The following is a 17,410-nucleotide window of genomic DNA, read 5'->3' as shown; positions in this document are numbered from 1 at the left end:
TCTGAAATGAACTTCCTGCTATTAGGGTGAAGAAAACATAAATGTTTGGAAAGGAAACCATCTGGTCTCTCAACTTTATAAATCTTAAAAATCATTTTTAAGACACTGAAACCAGGGTGGTTTTAACTGTAGAAAAGATGCGTCATCCTAAGCATGGTTTCCTTGCGCACCAGAAAGCTACACATACCCAGACAATTGTAGTTGTATTTACAGGTGCAGGATGCATATCTTGTGTATAATGATTATGCAACTCTTTTTTGGGCTGAGGCCTTGTTAGGAAGAAGGGCCAAAACCCATGTTGCCCTATGGATGAATTACCATGAAAGCTTCTTAGTGAGGTCGGCATATATCAAAATAATTATTTTAGATTAAAATTCCATCTTTAATACTATGCTGATTATATCCATCTGTTTTATTTAAATTTTATTTTACTTATATGAAGCACAGAAGTTAAGGGTCACGGACAGGCTACTTCCAGCAGGCTGAAAACCTAGGAGACATTCATATGACTACTTTGTGGCTTACTTATAAATTAAGCTAGGCAAGCTCAACCCACCAATACTGAGGGAATGTTGGAAAGATGAGCAAGAAAGGCAGTTTCTTCAACAAATAAATGCTCTGAAAAAGGGAGCTCAAATTGTTAGATTAAAAGTGACTGAAGAAATATTCTAGCCAAATGCAATGTGGAGACGTTTATGAACCCTGATTTGAACAAACGGATTGTAAACAGGCATTTTTGAGACAACGGGGGAAAATTAAACGTGGTATGAATATTAGACATGGTATGAATTATTCAATTTTGTTTAGTGTTATAATAGTACTCTTGCTATGTTTAAAAATATTAGGTATTTATGGATGATGTATGCCTTACCTGGGAGTTGCTTTACAATACTCCAGCAAAATCTCTTTAAGGGTATGAGGAGTGGCAGATGACCAAGAGTGACAATATGTTAAAATCTGTTGAAGCTGTGTGAGTGATGACTACACGACTAGTATTCATTACCACAGTCTCTCTACTTTTGTGTATCTTTGAAACTTCCCATGAATTTAAATAAAAACGATTAATAAGTAGAATAAGTAGAGTCAATTCCAGAATGTTTTCATGTAAGTTGAATTTCGAGCTATGTTTTAAAGAGACTAATAAAGGTTCCTGAAATGAAAGGGAATAGATAACATTGGTTTGAGCTAAAAGAACATGGATATTTGCGTTATGCATATACGAGTATGTAAATGGAAGGCTACCAATGCCGCTCTGAAGTAAATCTAATAGCATTCAGAATGGACTTGCTCGTCTTCATTTTCTTGAAGAGGAATGAAACACCCTTATTATTCAGGATGCACAAAAAGAAGGAGTTCTACTGGTCTGTGGACTGTCCTTCGGCATGCAAGACCATGTTGTCCTTTCGTTTGAATAATCAGAGTGAAATAAATGACGAGATCTAAAATGTGCACACGGAAGTTCATTACAGGAAACAGAATAAGATCAATGCCCGAGTGCAGTGAAAACTGTTGGATTATTTGTAACAAAGAGTTCAAGGAGCTCTGAGACCTTATCTATTAAACTGAGCCATATTAACACGGTTTATCCCACAGCAACAGCATCTGGGTAGCACTGGAGACAGAGTATGTTCACCAGACTGAGTAATTAGAGGAGTGATTTTTTTCCTATGGTGTTACAAAAAAAAATGACAATAGTGAGAATGAATCATGTGGAAATAAAAAAGAAAAAGCTTAATGTGAGTGGGAGCTAGTTACCAAGAGACCTAATTGTACTTAGAAATAAGACCAAACCTATAAATAATGCAAGAGGGCTCCAGTTGTTTACTAGGTGGATTTAATGATCCTGGTCTTTCTCTGTGTGGAAGAGATTTTCACTGACAAGTTTGCCAAATTACACTTCCTAATTACAGTTTGTGAATGTAACTCTGGCAGAAGGGAAGGAAATGTACTTTTCTTTCTTATTGATCCTAAATAGTTACCAATGATCTCTAGTCTTATTGATGCTTATAATATATGCAAAAGTCCTTCTCTGGGGACTTACTAGGAAATAATAATCAGCTCCCCGTGGAGTAGCTTAGACCAAGGTCAGCTAGATCCTTGATTGGGATCTGGAAAGGGTTAACTGCATCACAACGAACCAACTAACTGGGCATTGAGGAACCATCACAAAGACAGACATCCCGGTGTCAAGCTTATTTTATCAGCTATTTAAAAACTAGCAAATGCTAATCATCATTTTAGGACAGGACTCTCACAGAGAGATAAAACAAAACCAAAATTCCCAAATCAACTAGAATGCTAATAGTCACAGAAAATTAGAGGAAGCCATTTAAAAGTAGAAATAATTCTAGAAGATTTAAATAATAGCTTATATAAATGAAGAGTACAAAAATATTACACGGTAATTAATAAGTATATTAGCCCAAAGAAAAGTTTAAAAATCACGTCTGTGCAAAATTTCTTTAAATCAAGCTCTTTGACTCTTTTTTACCTAGTTCTTTTTCTACTTCCATTATTTTCATTCCTATTATATAACAATCTCTGAAAATTAACAGATTAATGTGAGTTACTGAGATAAACTGGCCCAGATATTCTGGGCCTAACTTCAAAAATGCCTCTAAGGTATAATCTTTTAAAAAGAACAAAGTGGACCACAATTTAAGCAAAAGAGTGATGCGAAAGGTGTCAATATAGTTTAAGCTACTTAATTTAAGCATAAGATTTAAGCATATTTGCTCACAAAAAATAACGGCATAAATTGTAGTTAAATACTTATATCTCACATTCTACAAATTCACGTGGATTTGATTTTGGTGGAGGGAAAATTAGAACTTTCTTTTTTATTCCTAGACTTTCCTTGAATAACCTTTTTAACAAATAAGTGATGTCAGGTGAGGACTCCCAGGACCAGGAGGGTCCCTGCCATGTGAGGCATATAATTAAATTTTTTTTCTTTTTTCTGTGGTCTGGATTTGAGAATACATCTGAATCATGCTGGCTTCCACATAAAGAGATTGACGTCAAATCTTAGTGACAGGTTAACATTACAGTGGACATTCCTTGGCAGGCAAGGATACAGAGCAGGTGGGGGATTACGATAGGTAGGGTTGGCCCTGGGGATTATTAACTCTAGCTCCATCTAATTTATAGAAAGTACACTTGGCAGGAAATAGCATTAAGATCAACACAGAGATTGAGCAAGAGTAAATCTGAAATTATTTTTATAACATCCCAGCATCTAATCGATGATATTCTTTTCATCATATTCCTGGTATAAATACGTCACAAAGTAATAAACAGTGGAATTAGTTTTATATATACACACACACACACACACACACACACACACACACACACATACACATTTTAAGTAGTAGTGACATTGTCCTTTAGGGCAGTCATAGAGAAAAAATAAGTAAATTGTCCAAAATTGTCATTAATATGGGCCACCTCTTTTATTTTGAATGCAAATGTAATGATAACTCTAGCTACGGCTAGTATGGCTATGTTTCAGTCACTGACCAATCAATAACTTAGCCCCCTAAATGCCATCTGAATTGTAGAAATGTGAGCAGAGAGAAGAGACAGCAGAGGTTACTGTTCGATTAAAAGTTTATACACAAGTGACTTGAATAGCATGAAGCAAATAGAACCTGTTTATACACTTAAAAATTAAATAGATTGCGGACATAACTTCACGTTATTTTCATTTCTTTTATTGACAATATTATAGGAAAGATGCCTATTTCAAAAGCCCTCTAAAATTTCCCTGTGAGATTCAAGAATGATTTAAGTTTTAAAATTGCAAAATCCTGTTAATTCCATCTTTAAAATACCTTTCTCCTCTCTCTTTTTCATTCTTATACCATTAGATAAAATTTCCTGGAATACACCATCCTTGATATTCAAAGCCTTGCTAAAATTCTTTACTACTTCTAACTTCCTATTGTGTTCTAATGTAAAGCATTTCCACAGAAAGCACTTTCACATAGTTTTGAAATACACAGAATGTAGACTTGGTCAAGACTGCATTTACTTGACTGTAGTAGAATCTTCCTATCTTCTTATGCCTGGGTCATTCTAACTCAGTTGTGGGTAAGGCTGATTCTCAATGATTTGCTTTACACCGAGTGCCAGTGCTGAGATGGTAAGCAGTTACCATTAGTGACTCATTAAACAGACTCTGGGAACATAACTGCCTCCCAGCTCCTTTGAAATGCATCAGGGATAGTCCCTACACTTGGAGCAATCATGCTATTAATAGTATTAAGAGTAAAAATGAAAGTCTGTCTATAATGACCACTTTTTAACAGGTGACTAAAAGTAGGTTCACTCAAAAGTGAACAACAAGGATGGCTTGCTAGAAGCTGGTAGGTAAGTTTAGAGTTATATTTTTTTCTACTAACAGGGAAGGTTCAAGTCATTTTAGAGAAAACGAATCATAAAAGGTGACCTTGTAAGTGTTCTGCTGAGTGAGGCATAGTATATGAGACATACATTATTTCTTTTCTATGCATACTTAGTAAATTAACTCCTTTTTGGTTCATATGATATTTTTATTTAACTGAAGAAATCTAAATTATCATTTCAAAATGTAGTCCACATCAGAATGAAAGCCAAGATAAATTCTGTTCTTTCTGAGTCTTGAAATGCAGTGTTTTACAATTACAGCCCATCTCAATTCAAAAGCTAAATTTGATCTGTTTCAAGATTTCATAAGATTTCCAGTTATGAGAAGATTCATACAGATTATTTGTTAACCTTTTTTAAAACAATAATTCCCTGTGCTATACAAGCTGAAAATACTGGAGTTAAAAATCATATGATCATCTTTGACTTACTTAGGTCTACCTCTGCTGCTATTGTCTGCTACTGAGTCCTAAAGTTATTTTCCTCTATTGTATGTGGAAAATCCATTTATTTTTACCCATTCCGACTACAGTGGTTCCAATCTGAGCCCTTATTACTTCAACCTTGCATTGCTACAGCAGCGTCTCGGCTGGCATCCAGACCCATGTGTCTTATCTTTCTAACTTATTCTGTACACGTTGACAGATAAAACACTGCTTTCATCAGGTCCTTGCTCCTACCACTTATTGAACAAGGTCTAAAATACCGATCCTGACATTTATAGTCCTCTACAAAATTACCCCAGGCTCCAGCTCACATCTTCAGAGGTTCAATCTACCCACTTTTCTGTGAACACATGTAATGTTTTTGTTTTTCTTACCTCAAATGCTTAACTTACAGAATTGCTCTCATTTTGTATTCTTTTCTCTTTTCTACTTATTCTAACATTACGGTACAAGTCAAGTCCCAGCTCATCCTTTAGATCTTTCTTAAGCTCTTTAGCTTCAAATGACTGCTTTTGCAACGGACTGGTTTCAGTTTTTAACTCATACTTGTTGGGTGATGTTACCAGTGATCTCATTTCCCTAAACAAATTAAATTCCCTGGGTTGAACGTCTTCATCCCTTCCTGACACTCATGGCTCTTTCTACACAGTCTTCTGAATGCAGTCATAGTTATGTGAGTGCCTGAAATCAGAAAGTCTGAAGCATTAGAGAGGAAGGGGGTAGCTCCTCCACAGTATTTGCTGACTGATATTAATCCTTACTACACAATTATTTTAGTTATTAAAAAATCGCACAAGTCGGCATTTTTAAAGTCTCTGACTGGATAAGGGCAAAGATGGGAATAGCAAGAGTCTGACAGGTCAATTATGCAGAGTTCTGAAAACAGCCATGACCATCAAAAAAAGAATCTTTTGCCTTTTTGCCATTAGTAAAGATATTTCTACTCTCTTAATTCTCTCCTTTTCATGTTTCCATAGAAATATAGGCTCTAAGAAAAAAAATATTTATCAAGGCAACAAAGAAAAAGATTATCTTCATATAGAAGTTAATTAAAGGAGTTCTTCTGAGTATATTTACGCATATATTACTTGTTATAATGCAACTTTCTCTTCCCAGATCTCCCATAAGATTGCTGATAGAAAAAGTAGTCTGACAAATATGGCAAGATGAGGAAGCATTACTTAGGTACAGGCAGAGGAAGAGGCACCAGTAATAGGAAACCAAGAATGGGAACCATCAAAAAGGCAGGAGAAAGTGGCACTGAGTGAGCCGAAGATCCCTGTCACAGTGGAGGTGGGTAGATATTACAAAGTAGTCACCTAGGATGAGGAATAAGCAGAGGTTTTCAGATTTGGAAATGAAAAGATCACTGGTAATCACAGAAAGAAACGTTTTTATACAGATTGTGTCAAAAAACAAAAGACTCATGTTAATATTGTTGCTTTTATGCCTACAGTGATCTATGCACACATTCACTGAGGCCATGATCTAACCGGAAGGGGAAAGGAATTAACATTTAATGAAGATTTAATATGTGCAAAGCGCTGAGAGGATCATTATGTTCTCAGCCTCAGAGGGAGGAAATAAATAAACCAAGGTTGTGCAGTTAAGTAACAGAGTTTGAAACTAAAGCTGTTTTCACACTTGTGCAGCTTCCACCACATCTTAGATTTCCTCCAGTGGTATTCTACAAAAATATGGTTTTCATCTTTTTACCTAACTTCATGTCACACTTTGCTCCCTGGATATCATCTGTGCATAGATTGTAGAATATGAAAATTGGAATAATCCTGAAAGATCATTTGGTCCAGCCCTCTTTTCTTTTTTTCCCCATCTAAATAAACTGATACCCGAAAAGGTAAAGGGATGAATAAAACTCACATTGTATTAGTGAAAGAACTGGGACTAAAACTTACGTTTTTTGATTCCCAAACTCACGCCTGTTTTCATCATAAACTCTATGTAGGGTCCAAACTGTATGCAAATGTATGCTTGATTCAAGGAGGAATTAGCAAGGCATGACAAGAAAGTCTGATATCCCTCAATTTCTCCATGAATGGTTTCAGATGGGGAGAATGATTTTCAATTCTAAATACCTAAGTCTCTATAACTGTAAAGGGAGAGTTATTTTTTAGCAGATGCTGATGGTGGAGGATACATAATGAAAAATAAGCATATAAAATAAAATCCTAAAAATCACTAGATAGTTAATATTAATTGTAAACTAAATGTTATGTTTCAAATGAAGATTCCTAAAATGACTATCATAATGGAAGATTTTTTACAAAAAAGAAGCTATTCTTCGCAAATTTTAAAAAAGCAATCTTTTCACTATAAAGAAAAGGGGTCCCGGATCAAATCAGCAAAAACTGGAATCTAATTCTGTGTGTTCAGAGTTCTACAACATCATCCAATACATAACTACAAATGAGGGTGCAAAGCATGTTTTTATGAATTAAAAAAGGTGGTTGTGTATTCAATTACATATTCAGCTACATTTTAGATATGTAGCAAGAATTACATTCTAAAACTCAACATGAGTAAAAAGAATCATGTACTCTTTACAGATTGAATTTGCTACATGTATAAATAACATGTTCCAAAGCTTGGAATGTAAGTATTATCCATAATATCTAGTAAATAATCATGGCAAGTTGGAAACATTTCCATCACTTATTTCTGCAAGAAACCATGTTATCTAGTAGCGTCGACAGATTGCAATCCACATATGGCCGGTTTAGAGTACATAAATCTGCCATTTAAAAATCAGTACTAAATATGAACAGAATTGGGGGTCGCCATGACAATGACAAGGATGTCGTTACTGAGAATTTCTGGGGAAGTTAACCAATTATATTACATTTTATGCATTCACATATATAATGCATATGGGCAATGATGTAAGGACCTTATTGATTGTTAAGGTGACAAGCAAAGTGTTATGGAATCCCATGAGCCAAAAGCTAATTACAAGAACAACAACAACAAAAAGCTGCAGTGTACAATCTATGTCATAACGCTTTCAAGAGCTTGGTCTGATCATCTTCTAGATATGAATGAGGGGAAAGTTTAACCAGAGGAGTTAGGAACTAATGTCAAAGAACTAAGGACACAATTTAAAAAGTCAGGTTTCCGTGTTCTGGTGTAAGGTAGAATGGGTGGTAGCAGATTCTTAACTGCTTTGCTCTGTTTGCCTAGCATAGCATCAAAATGACAAACTCTTCAAGCTAGTGGTTAAGTTAGTGCTGTTGGAGAAATGCAAAGCAAATCAACGTGGGATGGGGCCTCCCACCTCTTGCCTGCCGTCCGGGCCCACAGCCCTCCTGCGCTCCAGGGCTGTCCTGTTGCACGCTCCAAGGGACTAGCTGGCACCTGCGCCATTTGTGAGTCTTCCACCTACAGGGAAAGAACAGAAGCCTCATAGAGAAGAAGCAAACATACTAGTAAATCACAGAGACACAATGCCAAGGAAGCATGACTCTGACCACTGCAAACAGGAATTTATTTGACAGTGCTGATGAACTTAGTTGCAGGGCAGGAATAAAGATGTAGACATAGAGAATGGACTTGAGGACATGGCGTGGGAGGGAGAAGCTGGGGTGAAGTGAGAGGAGCATCGACATATATATACTACCAAATATAAAATAGTTAGCTACTGGGAAGCAGCAGCGTAGCACAGGGAGATCAGCTGGGTGCTTTGTGACTACCTAGAGGGGAAGGATAGGGAGGATGGAAGGGAGACTCAAGAGGGAGGGGATATGGGGACATATGTATGCATACGGCTGATTCACTTTGGTATACAACAGAAACTAACACAGTATTGTGAAGCAATTATACTCCAATAAAGATCTATTTAAAAAAGTCCTATCTAAATTTAATTTAGATCTTCATCAAGGAATTATAAAAAGCAGCACTAAATATAAAAGTACGTCCTATTGCAGTGGAGACAAGAGTCCATCACTGTCAAGTTCTAAAGGAACGGACTCTATTGATAGCATTTAGCCTTTTTATTTATTTTTATTTCTTTTTTTTTAAGGCTGCACTGTGAGGCACGCGGGATCTTAGCTCCCCAACCAGGGATTGAACCCGTGCCCCCTGCAGTGGAAGCGCAGAGTCTTAACCACTGGACCGCCAGGGAAGTCCCACATTTAGCCTTTTTAATGATTAGGACTGCCAGCAGATGTATCCAGATAGTACCAGAAGTGATGTGTTCCACTTTAGAAAGGTATATTTATTTTACATTCAAGTTATAAAATTGCATTCAATGCATGAGCCTTTTGTATATATAGTGGTCTTTTGATTAGCATTGTAGGGGTAACTCAGAAGCTGCAATTTAGAATACACTTCACAAAAACAAATCCCCCAAGTAAATAAGTTTGGGCTAACAGTTAATGTTCATCATGAAAGCATGCAATTATACTGTTTGTCATCTCAGAATTAAACACAGATAAATTAAGATGACAAATTTGCCATCAATTTCATCTTGTTATTATTTTGGGGTCACACATTCCATCAATTGATGCCATAATATTTCATTTGTTGTCAGGACTGCAATTATGCACCACATCAAGTTTCAATTAGGTACTTTTTTTAATAGTTATGGAAAAATTTTTTTCTAATAATCAAGATGATGACATATAGCTTCAATAACCTTAATTTTCCTTGAGGTGGCCACAAATGTTCAACAAAACAGACATCTTACTAACATCACTGAGACAAAGATGTCATTTCATGACCCAGAATGCCAGCATTTATGAGGAACAGGTGCTCTTTGGAGCCGGGGGAGGAAGGCTTAGGCTATTCCTGTAAGCGAAAAAGAACTGCTTCCAAAAGCATATGTTTCATAATTATTAATCACTTTTCTGCATTTTCTATAGATTATATCAACATAAGAAACTCTTCAAGCTCCTAAAGCTTATAATACAGCTTGGAAGTTTACGCAAGTATTTGTGTCCCAGGAGATGATTTCAGTAGCAAAGCAGCTCTTTAAAACAGGCAAGAGATGGGACCCACAGTCATAAACATCCTCAACTCCCCTGAGTCTGCGGGCAGTGTTGGCTTCCTTTTCTCATTGTCAGAAAAACCATGAACCTGAAGTATTTTGCTTAGTGCATAGCTCAGAAGGCTTTTCCTTCACTCCATTACCTGTAGCTTTGGCACACCTGAGGGGCCTCGCAGGCCTTCTCTTCATAGAGAGGATCCGTGCAGTCCTTGCCTCCATTGGCTGGCAGCTGAATGATGACCCGGTGCCGAGTCTGCTTCCGGATTCCGGAGTCCCCTGGAATGAGGCAGCTTTTTAACCTCTGTTCTCTGCACTGATGAAAGAATCTCCAAATACCAGCCTGTGTGAAGAAATTACATTGCTTCCAGCTCCATGTGCTTTGACATCCCTGACTGAGAGGCCTCGTCTAGTCATTTCCTAAATTCTCCCGAAGACGCTTATATTGAAAGCCAATCAATGTATATTTAAAAATGTGAAGAATGGAGAAAATAGTTCCATAGTCAGCTAGTCTTCCTAATGCTCACTTACAACGTAATTGCTCTTTTGTATGCTTCTTCCCCCTTGAGAAATATGACGGATCTAATGAATCTGTTTTTCTCTGCCTTAAGTTTATTTTCATGCCGTTTCATATAGCCCTGTTTACCACATGGGACTCATACACATCTAATGAATCTTTCTTAGGAGAATATATTCAATGTTTTAATGTGAAATTCTATTTCTCTGTTATTCACTTAATTTGAAATGTATAACTCGTAAATTATTCTAGTCATTTATTATTCATGTTAAACACTTTAAGATCTTTAATTCAGGTCACATCCTAAACATCCGAGCTGTAAGTAGTGAAACGAAAGTCGTTTCCTAGAGGCAGAATTTTTAGAGAAGCATTCAAAATACGATAATTACTATAAGTAAGTTACTCCAAATTATGTTACAAAAACAATGGAAATAATTAAGATTTACCTTCGATGAAGATATCAAATTGACAGTATTGCTGATACAAAGATACTCAGAATTTTTTAGTATGAGAAACAGATGATATATAAGACTTGACAACTTTAATAAAATACATACTTGACAACTTACAATATATACACTTTAAAGATGAATAGCCATATGTCATGAATTTGCTTACAAAAGAATTCCCTAAAGAATTACTTTACTAGAGTTCCCCTGATGCATTTACATGTTTTCTCAAGATCATTAAATATTTGATATGTAGACTACAGAAACAGAGAAATTTAGAAGAGTTAGCAGCCCCTAACAGTGAAAGTTTAATCAGAACTGAAATGAAATATCCTTAAAGTCATTGTGTTAGTAGAAAAATATGATTTGACAAATAGAAGTTTCCAGTAATGGAACATCCTCTGACATGAAGTCAGGGTATCCCTCAACACAGTCTGGCCACTGACTCCTAGCAGCGTGACTTGAACATTCCTGTATTAAATGGGAGAATGGATCAGATTAGTGATTCCTAAATGTCTGACTACATAGGAGAATTTCTTTGAAAAAATAAAAACCAAAAACCAAAAGCAGATTTCTCGGCATGTACCCAGAACTACTAAATAAGAATCTCTTGGGAGCTGGATGTGGGAATCTGTGGATGTGGGAATCTGATTTTTACAAAGCTTGCCAGGAAACGGTGATAAACAGCTAGGTTTGAGATCTACTGGAATGACTGACCATGGATGTCCCAATTTAAGATTCTAGAATTTGCATGTAACTTTTTAGGATTATTCCTATAGTGCGGGAAACCTGTACTGTTAATGACTGCATTAACTATTTTAGTGAATAGCTGGAATACTACAGGTAATGAAGTATGGAACTAGGGGGTGGAGGTAGTGGGTAGCAGAGAGCTAAAGTATTTGGAAATATTGTCCTAGACTTTTAAAAACTGTAGCAGTAATAGTTTGAATGCCAGCTGCAGCTTTTACATATTAAGAATAATTTATCTAAGAAAGATCGAAGAAGTGACAATAGGACTTTTAATAAAATTGGTAATGCTATCTCCATCCATTATATTGTTCAATGACCCTTATTTTAAGGCCCACGTGATCAATTCCTCTAATAATTTAGAGCTAGGAAAAATCTTGTTTCCCTTGACAATCCGTTAAGAATGCACTGTGCTTCTGTTTTTTGCTTTGTTCACCAGAATCTCAGAGCTAATTTTCTTCTCAACTGCAGGAGCTTACCTTAACTTTGATTTTATATTACCATTTTTCTCTTCTTCTCCCCTCCCTCTACCCTATTTACTGACTCCATGCTTTTTTTTACATTATTATCTATTATTTTTCCTTTTGTTTTATATTTATGCTCTGTCTTTCATCTTTTTAAAAGACTATACAAACTAAATGAGCATTCTTATCATTTGTTTAGCACTGGGGGAAGGCGGGAGGCGTGTGTTTGTTTTTTTAACAGGGAAAAGAGGGAAAGACCAAAGAGGAGCAGGTCTTTGTTTCCCAGGTGGTCGAAGTTCTTAAGAGTCAATAACTCTCCAACCCTTTTTAACCTGCAGATAAAAAATAGACATAGAATTGAGGCCAAGGGATCTACAGACTAGAGGGGACAATGAGAGCAGCATCAGTGGCACCATATAGACTGAAGCTCCTGGTCATTAACTACCTAAATATCACCTGGTATATACCCAGGGCTGTTCAGAAGCAGCAAGCAAATGTTAGTGTTTCAATTCTACTTTGTTTATTGACTTGAAAGCAAAAAAGTCACCTAATATAAAACTCTGAAACATTCTAGTGCCTTCTCATCACAATCTCCACAAGTTTGTACTTGATATATAACACCATGATAACTCTTTTCACTTCCATAATAGATTCCACAATGGGAATCCATTCATTCTTATAAAAAAGTTCAAATACCTTAACCTTGCACAGTCCACAGGAGAGAGACTGTGACCTGATTAAAGTGGAACATTCCAAAGCCATAACACCTAGAGAGGAAGTTTAATGGGGTTACACAGGAAGTGTCATGACATCCATGCTTCCACCCACTGGGAGGTTCGTTTCTTCTCAGATCGCAGTTAGCAAATTACGCGTACACTCAAAGAAACAGCACTTTAGAGCTCTACCAGTTACAGAGCGCTCAAATCAGTGTGCAGACAAAGGGAAAGCTGCAGTACATGTTAAAAAATAAATTAATAAAAGTGGAAGGCTCCTAACTAATAACTTGAGTTGGCAAGTGTGGAATTTTACAATCTTCAGAGTTTCCCACCTATATTTACACCCAATTTATTGTATGAGGTGGGGATACGTACATAATTTCCATTTATCTTTGTGTTTTAGCACCTAGAACAGTGGTCACACAGCGTAAAGTCTTAATAAATGTTTGCTGAATGAGCAAACACATTTATTTCACTTCTTCTCAACTGGATTATAAATTAGCATTTTCTTTTCCTTTATATCCATTTCCTTAGAGTATTATGCACATGGGTACTAAGTCTGTTCTTTAGTATTAATAAAAAATAAGGTATCATTTTGTTCATTGGAAATAATAAGCATGGGAAAAATAAAGGAATAATCCTATAGTGTTTATACTTGAAAATACCTACCTAGGATAGGTAGAGAAAAAAGGGATTATATATTCAGAAAACATTTATGTGGTAATGGGCCATAGAGACTCAGAGGATATGTAGTCTCTCACTCAGCTACAGCACTTTTCAGATATCTTAAGACATTCAAGATAAATTTCACTGGAGAAGTTCCTTGATGGAAGGATTTAAAGGACAGGCAAAACTAAGATGGGTTAAGCTGGAAGCGAGGCGGATGGCAGGCTGCAGCAGCACAGTGAGGAAATTGAAAGGGAAACGTTTCATGCAAGAAGTCAAATGTAAAGGCAGTTATTGGACCTTTCAGGGGTAATTCTAGCATAGTGCTGTTTGAGGGCATCAAGGTAGAAAAGATGCCTCTGCAATATCCCTGCTAGCCCTCAAGTCAATACATTTAGCAAGAAAAAAAGGAGCAAACACAATTTGAGCAGCCAAGTGTATTATTTGATCAAAAGTATTGATTTTTTAAAGATTAGAGTTACAAATAATTTATATGCATAAATATTTTCCATCTTTAATAAAGCCCTTTGTAAAGATTTATGAAAATTTGGAAACATTAACAAGTACACTGGTTTGAGGATTAAATTACTTTCTGTTCAATACTGATGTTTACCAGCATTGATTTTTCAAGGCACATCATGAGAGAGGGCTGAATAATATTTCAAATTACTCTGCTTGTTCTTCCTGGAATCCTAAGCTACTCTGTCCCATTTTCTGCAATACTATACTGTAATCTTACCTATCTCAAGTGACTTAAAAAGGAGGGTAGCTCTACATTTTCGTAAGTTCAAACTCTTACAAAATGTAGATTTTACCTACAGAATTAAGTTTAAAAGAACCACCTCATTCCTGAATTAATTTTCATTTGCTATCATCTATCCTTGAACATTCAAAATTTTAAGCATTTTTTAATTGCACACAGAAGTCAGTGTAATTTCAATGAAGCTTGCCTTATTTCCATTTCATACCAAATAATGAAAAGCTAACTACATGTCATTGCTTTATTTTCCCTACGATAAAAGGCTAATCTTCTATAACACCACTGTATCCTTATTCTCAGTTACAGCAGTCTACAGGTGAAACAGAAAAGGTTTCTTCCAGCACACAAAGCATCTTGACACTGTGTCCAACAGCAAGCCCCTCTGCCAACCCCCTAGTCTTTCTTTTTTTTCCTCAATACACAACTATAGTTATTCTTTTTAAGTCTGAGTGCCTAGGTTTAAGATTTCTGAAAGCCTTTTGTTCTAGGAGACTCAACACAGAGCTGCCAAATACAACAGGTAGGGCTGATCTGCTGGTGGTGAGATGTGACCTGAGCTTGGCCAAACACAGCTCCTCATCTCAGAACCTCTTGCTCATAGGACAGCAGATTCCTGAGCTGGCATTCTTGCACTCCTTGGCCACTACCACCCAGGAGCTTCAGAGAAGACTAGTATTCTAGTGGCAGCACGCATTTTAATTCACAGCAGCTACCTACCTTTCAGCAAGAGACTATCCCAACTGAACCCATTACATCTAACATGCCTGTCGCACCACAAGAAACTAGCACCCTAAATCCCCGCTGCATGTCTTCCATCATACCTGGACCACAGCATACAAGCTGTGCATAACCTTATTCAATTTCTCTTTCTTTTCTATCCTCTAATCTTTCCACCACTGTACCTAAAGGAACACACTGTCTCTCATCTCCAATCTCTTCTTAGAAAGTTTCCTTCACATTCTTTGCCAGTGGAGGCTGGCTCTACCTAGCCATTTCCCAGTCTTTTCTCCTCTCTTTACCTTTAAAAATATCTAACTCCTCTTAAGCTCCTGTCATCAATTTTACCATCAGCTATCTACTTTGTAGCACTCATCCACCAACATTTCATTATTGAATGGCCACAGAACATCCCGTACTGTAATCCTTTCTCTTCCTACCCCTGCAACCCCTTTGGTGGTTTGGGCATCCACATGGTTATTCCATCCAAGGCACTGGACTCTGAATTACTGTACCTCCTCACCTCCTATGACCTTTTCCTGCATCTTGTATCAATTACTAGCTCTTCTGTTCATGCCCCTGATGATATCATCATCAATACCTGCACATTCTCATCTTCGAACATATTAATTGCTGGTCACTCCTCCTAACCTTCTAGTTCACCTACTTTACTAAAAGTGAAAGTTCATCTTACTAAAAACTATTCAAACTCAATCAAGAGTGCCAATCCACTTTCCCAATCACTTTTTCACTATATCATCCCTTTTATGACCTTCACTTCCATCCCAACCCACCTTAGATTCCATACTTCGTTATTACATAAGCACTCTACTGAAAACACCCTTGACTCTCTGTTTTTCTCTCCCTTTCTTGTACTCTTCTGGAAAAGCCCTGACCTTAACCAATGCTAATTATTCTCCTACAGCTTTCCTTCACTCAGGCAGCTAAACATGGCTGAAGAAACACTGGCAACTGTGTTGAGCAATTCCTTTTTAAAATGCATGACTAAATGGGTACTCCATGTTGCCTATTACAAATTCTCTTACATATTACTAACTTGCCCACTTTTGTACTCTCCAAAATGATGTCACATCTTCTTCTCTCTCACCCACCCTGCATTGTTCACCTGATCCTTCACATGCATCGAGACATTAGAACAATCATTAAATGCCTTTTCTGTCTCATACCACCAGAAAGTAAGCTTCCTAAACGCAGGAAAATTGTTTTCCTTGTTTACTGCTATATCCTTTACATTTAAAATTGTGCCTGGTAAATCGCAGTTACTTGAAAAATCTGTGTAGAATTAAAAAACTATGTATGATGTTTAATGACATAGTGAAGCATCTAAAAACAATTAAAAGCTTTTTTGAAGTTCTTCTCTGCGGGGCCATCAATGTGCTAGTTAAGTACAGTAATCAATAAACTAGAAATGCAATAAGTATTTATGCATATTACAGATGAGTATTAATTTAATAAACACATGTACAGTATTCAAAATCTATTTGTTCCCTCATCTATCTGCTAAAATTTTTTCTTTTTTTTCTTTTTTTGCGGTACGTGGGCCTCTCACTGTTGTGGCCTCTCCCATTGCGGAGCACAGGCTCTGGACGCACAGGCTCAGTGGCCATGGCGCATGGGCCCAGCCGCTCCATGGCATGTGGGATCTTCCCGGACCGGGGCACGAACCCGTGTCCCCTGCATCGGCAGGCGGACTCCCAACCACTGCGCCACCAGGGAAGCCCTGCTAAAAAATTTTTTAAGTGCCTTGTATAAGTTATCACAGTTTGTCACATAAAATTTTCTGTATTTTATAAATGGTCAGAGAAGAGTAAATCAGTCTCTTAGAACTGTAAAAATCATCAGCAGAGATCAAATTAAAAATCATGTTATTTGATGAAATTTCACCCCTATTCATTAACTCATGATCCTCCTTCCCCTTATTTATCTTTCTTCTAGCATTCATCATTGTCTGATTTATGCCCTGGCTTATAGTATCATTGAATCTAGAACTCTTCAAACCTGATATTTTTCATGCCATGCACAGCAACCCAATGGAATGACTTGCTCAAGATCCTACTGTAAGTGAAATCACTGAGACCAGACCCTGGGGTCCTTCATCTGCACCATGGATTCCCCTGCCTCAAGACTTTGACCACTGTGGCTGTCAGTGCTCACTGGCCATTTGGAGAGTGGATCACTGTAGGGGCCCAAATCCCTATATTAGCCCCTAGCAAGTAATTGAGGTCCTTTGAGAGAATCAGGAGAAGAAAGCTAAGGAGAGATTGGTTCAAGATGGTGAAGTAGAAGGACGTGCTCTCACTCCCTCTTGCGAGAACACCAGAAACACAGCTAACTGCTGAACAATCATCAAAAGGAAGACACTGGAACTCACCAAAAACAGACACCCCACATCCAAAGACAAAGGAGAAGTCACAATGAGATAGTAGGAGCGGTGCAATCACAATAAAATCAAATCCCGTAACTGCTGGGTGGATGAGTCACAAACTGGAGAACACTTA

The 17,410-nt window shown here is 37.1% G+C and overlaps 1 protein-coding gene across 1 annotated transcript in view; it reads right to left on the bottom strand.

The window, feature by feature from the left end:
* THSD7A (thrombospondin type 1 domain containing 7A) overlaps positions 1–17,410 on the bottom strand; it is a 455,382-nt gene that overhangs the window by 62,334 nt on the left and 375,638 nt on the right. Inside the window, exons 10-11 of the mRNA XM_060020445.1 lie at positions 10,002–10,134; positions 8,149–8,252 (exon numbers count right to left, since the gene is read on the bottom strand). Coding sequence (XP_059876428.1) covers positions 8,149–8,252; positions 10,002–10,134 — 237 coding nt within the window. The remainder of the gene's footprint in view (positions 1–8,148; positions 8,253–10,001; positions 10,135–17,410) is intronic.

This window comes from Delphinus delphis, chromosome 9 (assembly GCF_949987515.2).
Source record: "Delphinus delphis chromosome 9, mDelDel1.2, whole genome shotgun sequence".
NCBI lineage: Eukaryota > Metazoa > Chordata > Mammalia > Artiodactyla > Delphinidae > Delphinus > Delphinus delphis.
This window is presented reverse-complemented; position numbering and strand designations above follow the sequence as displayed.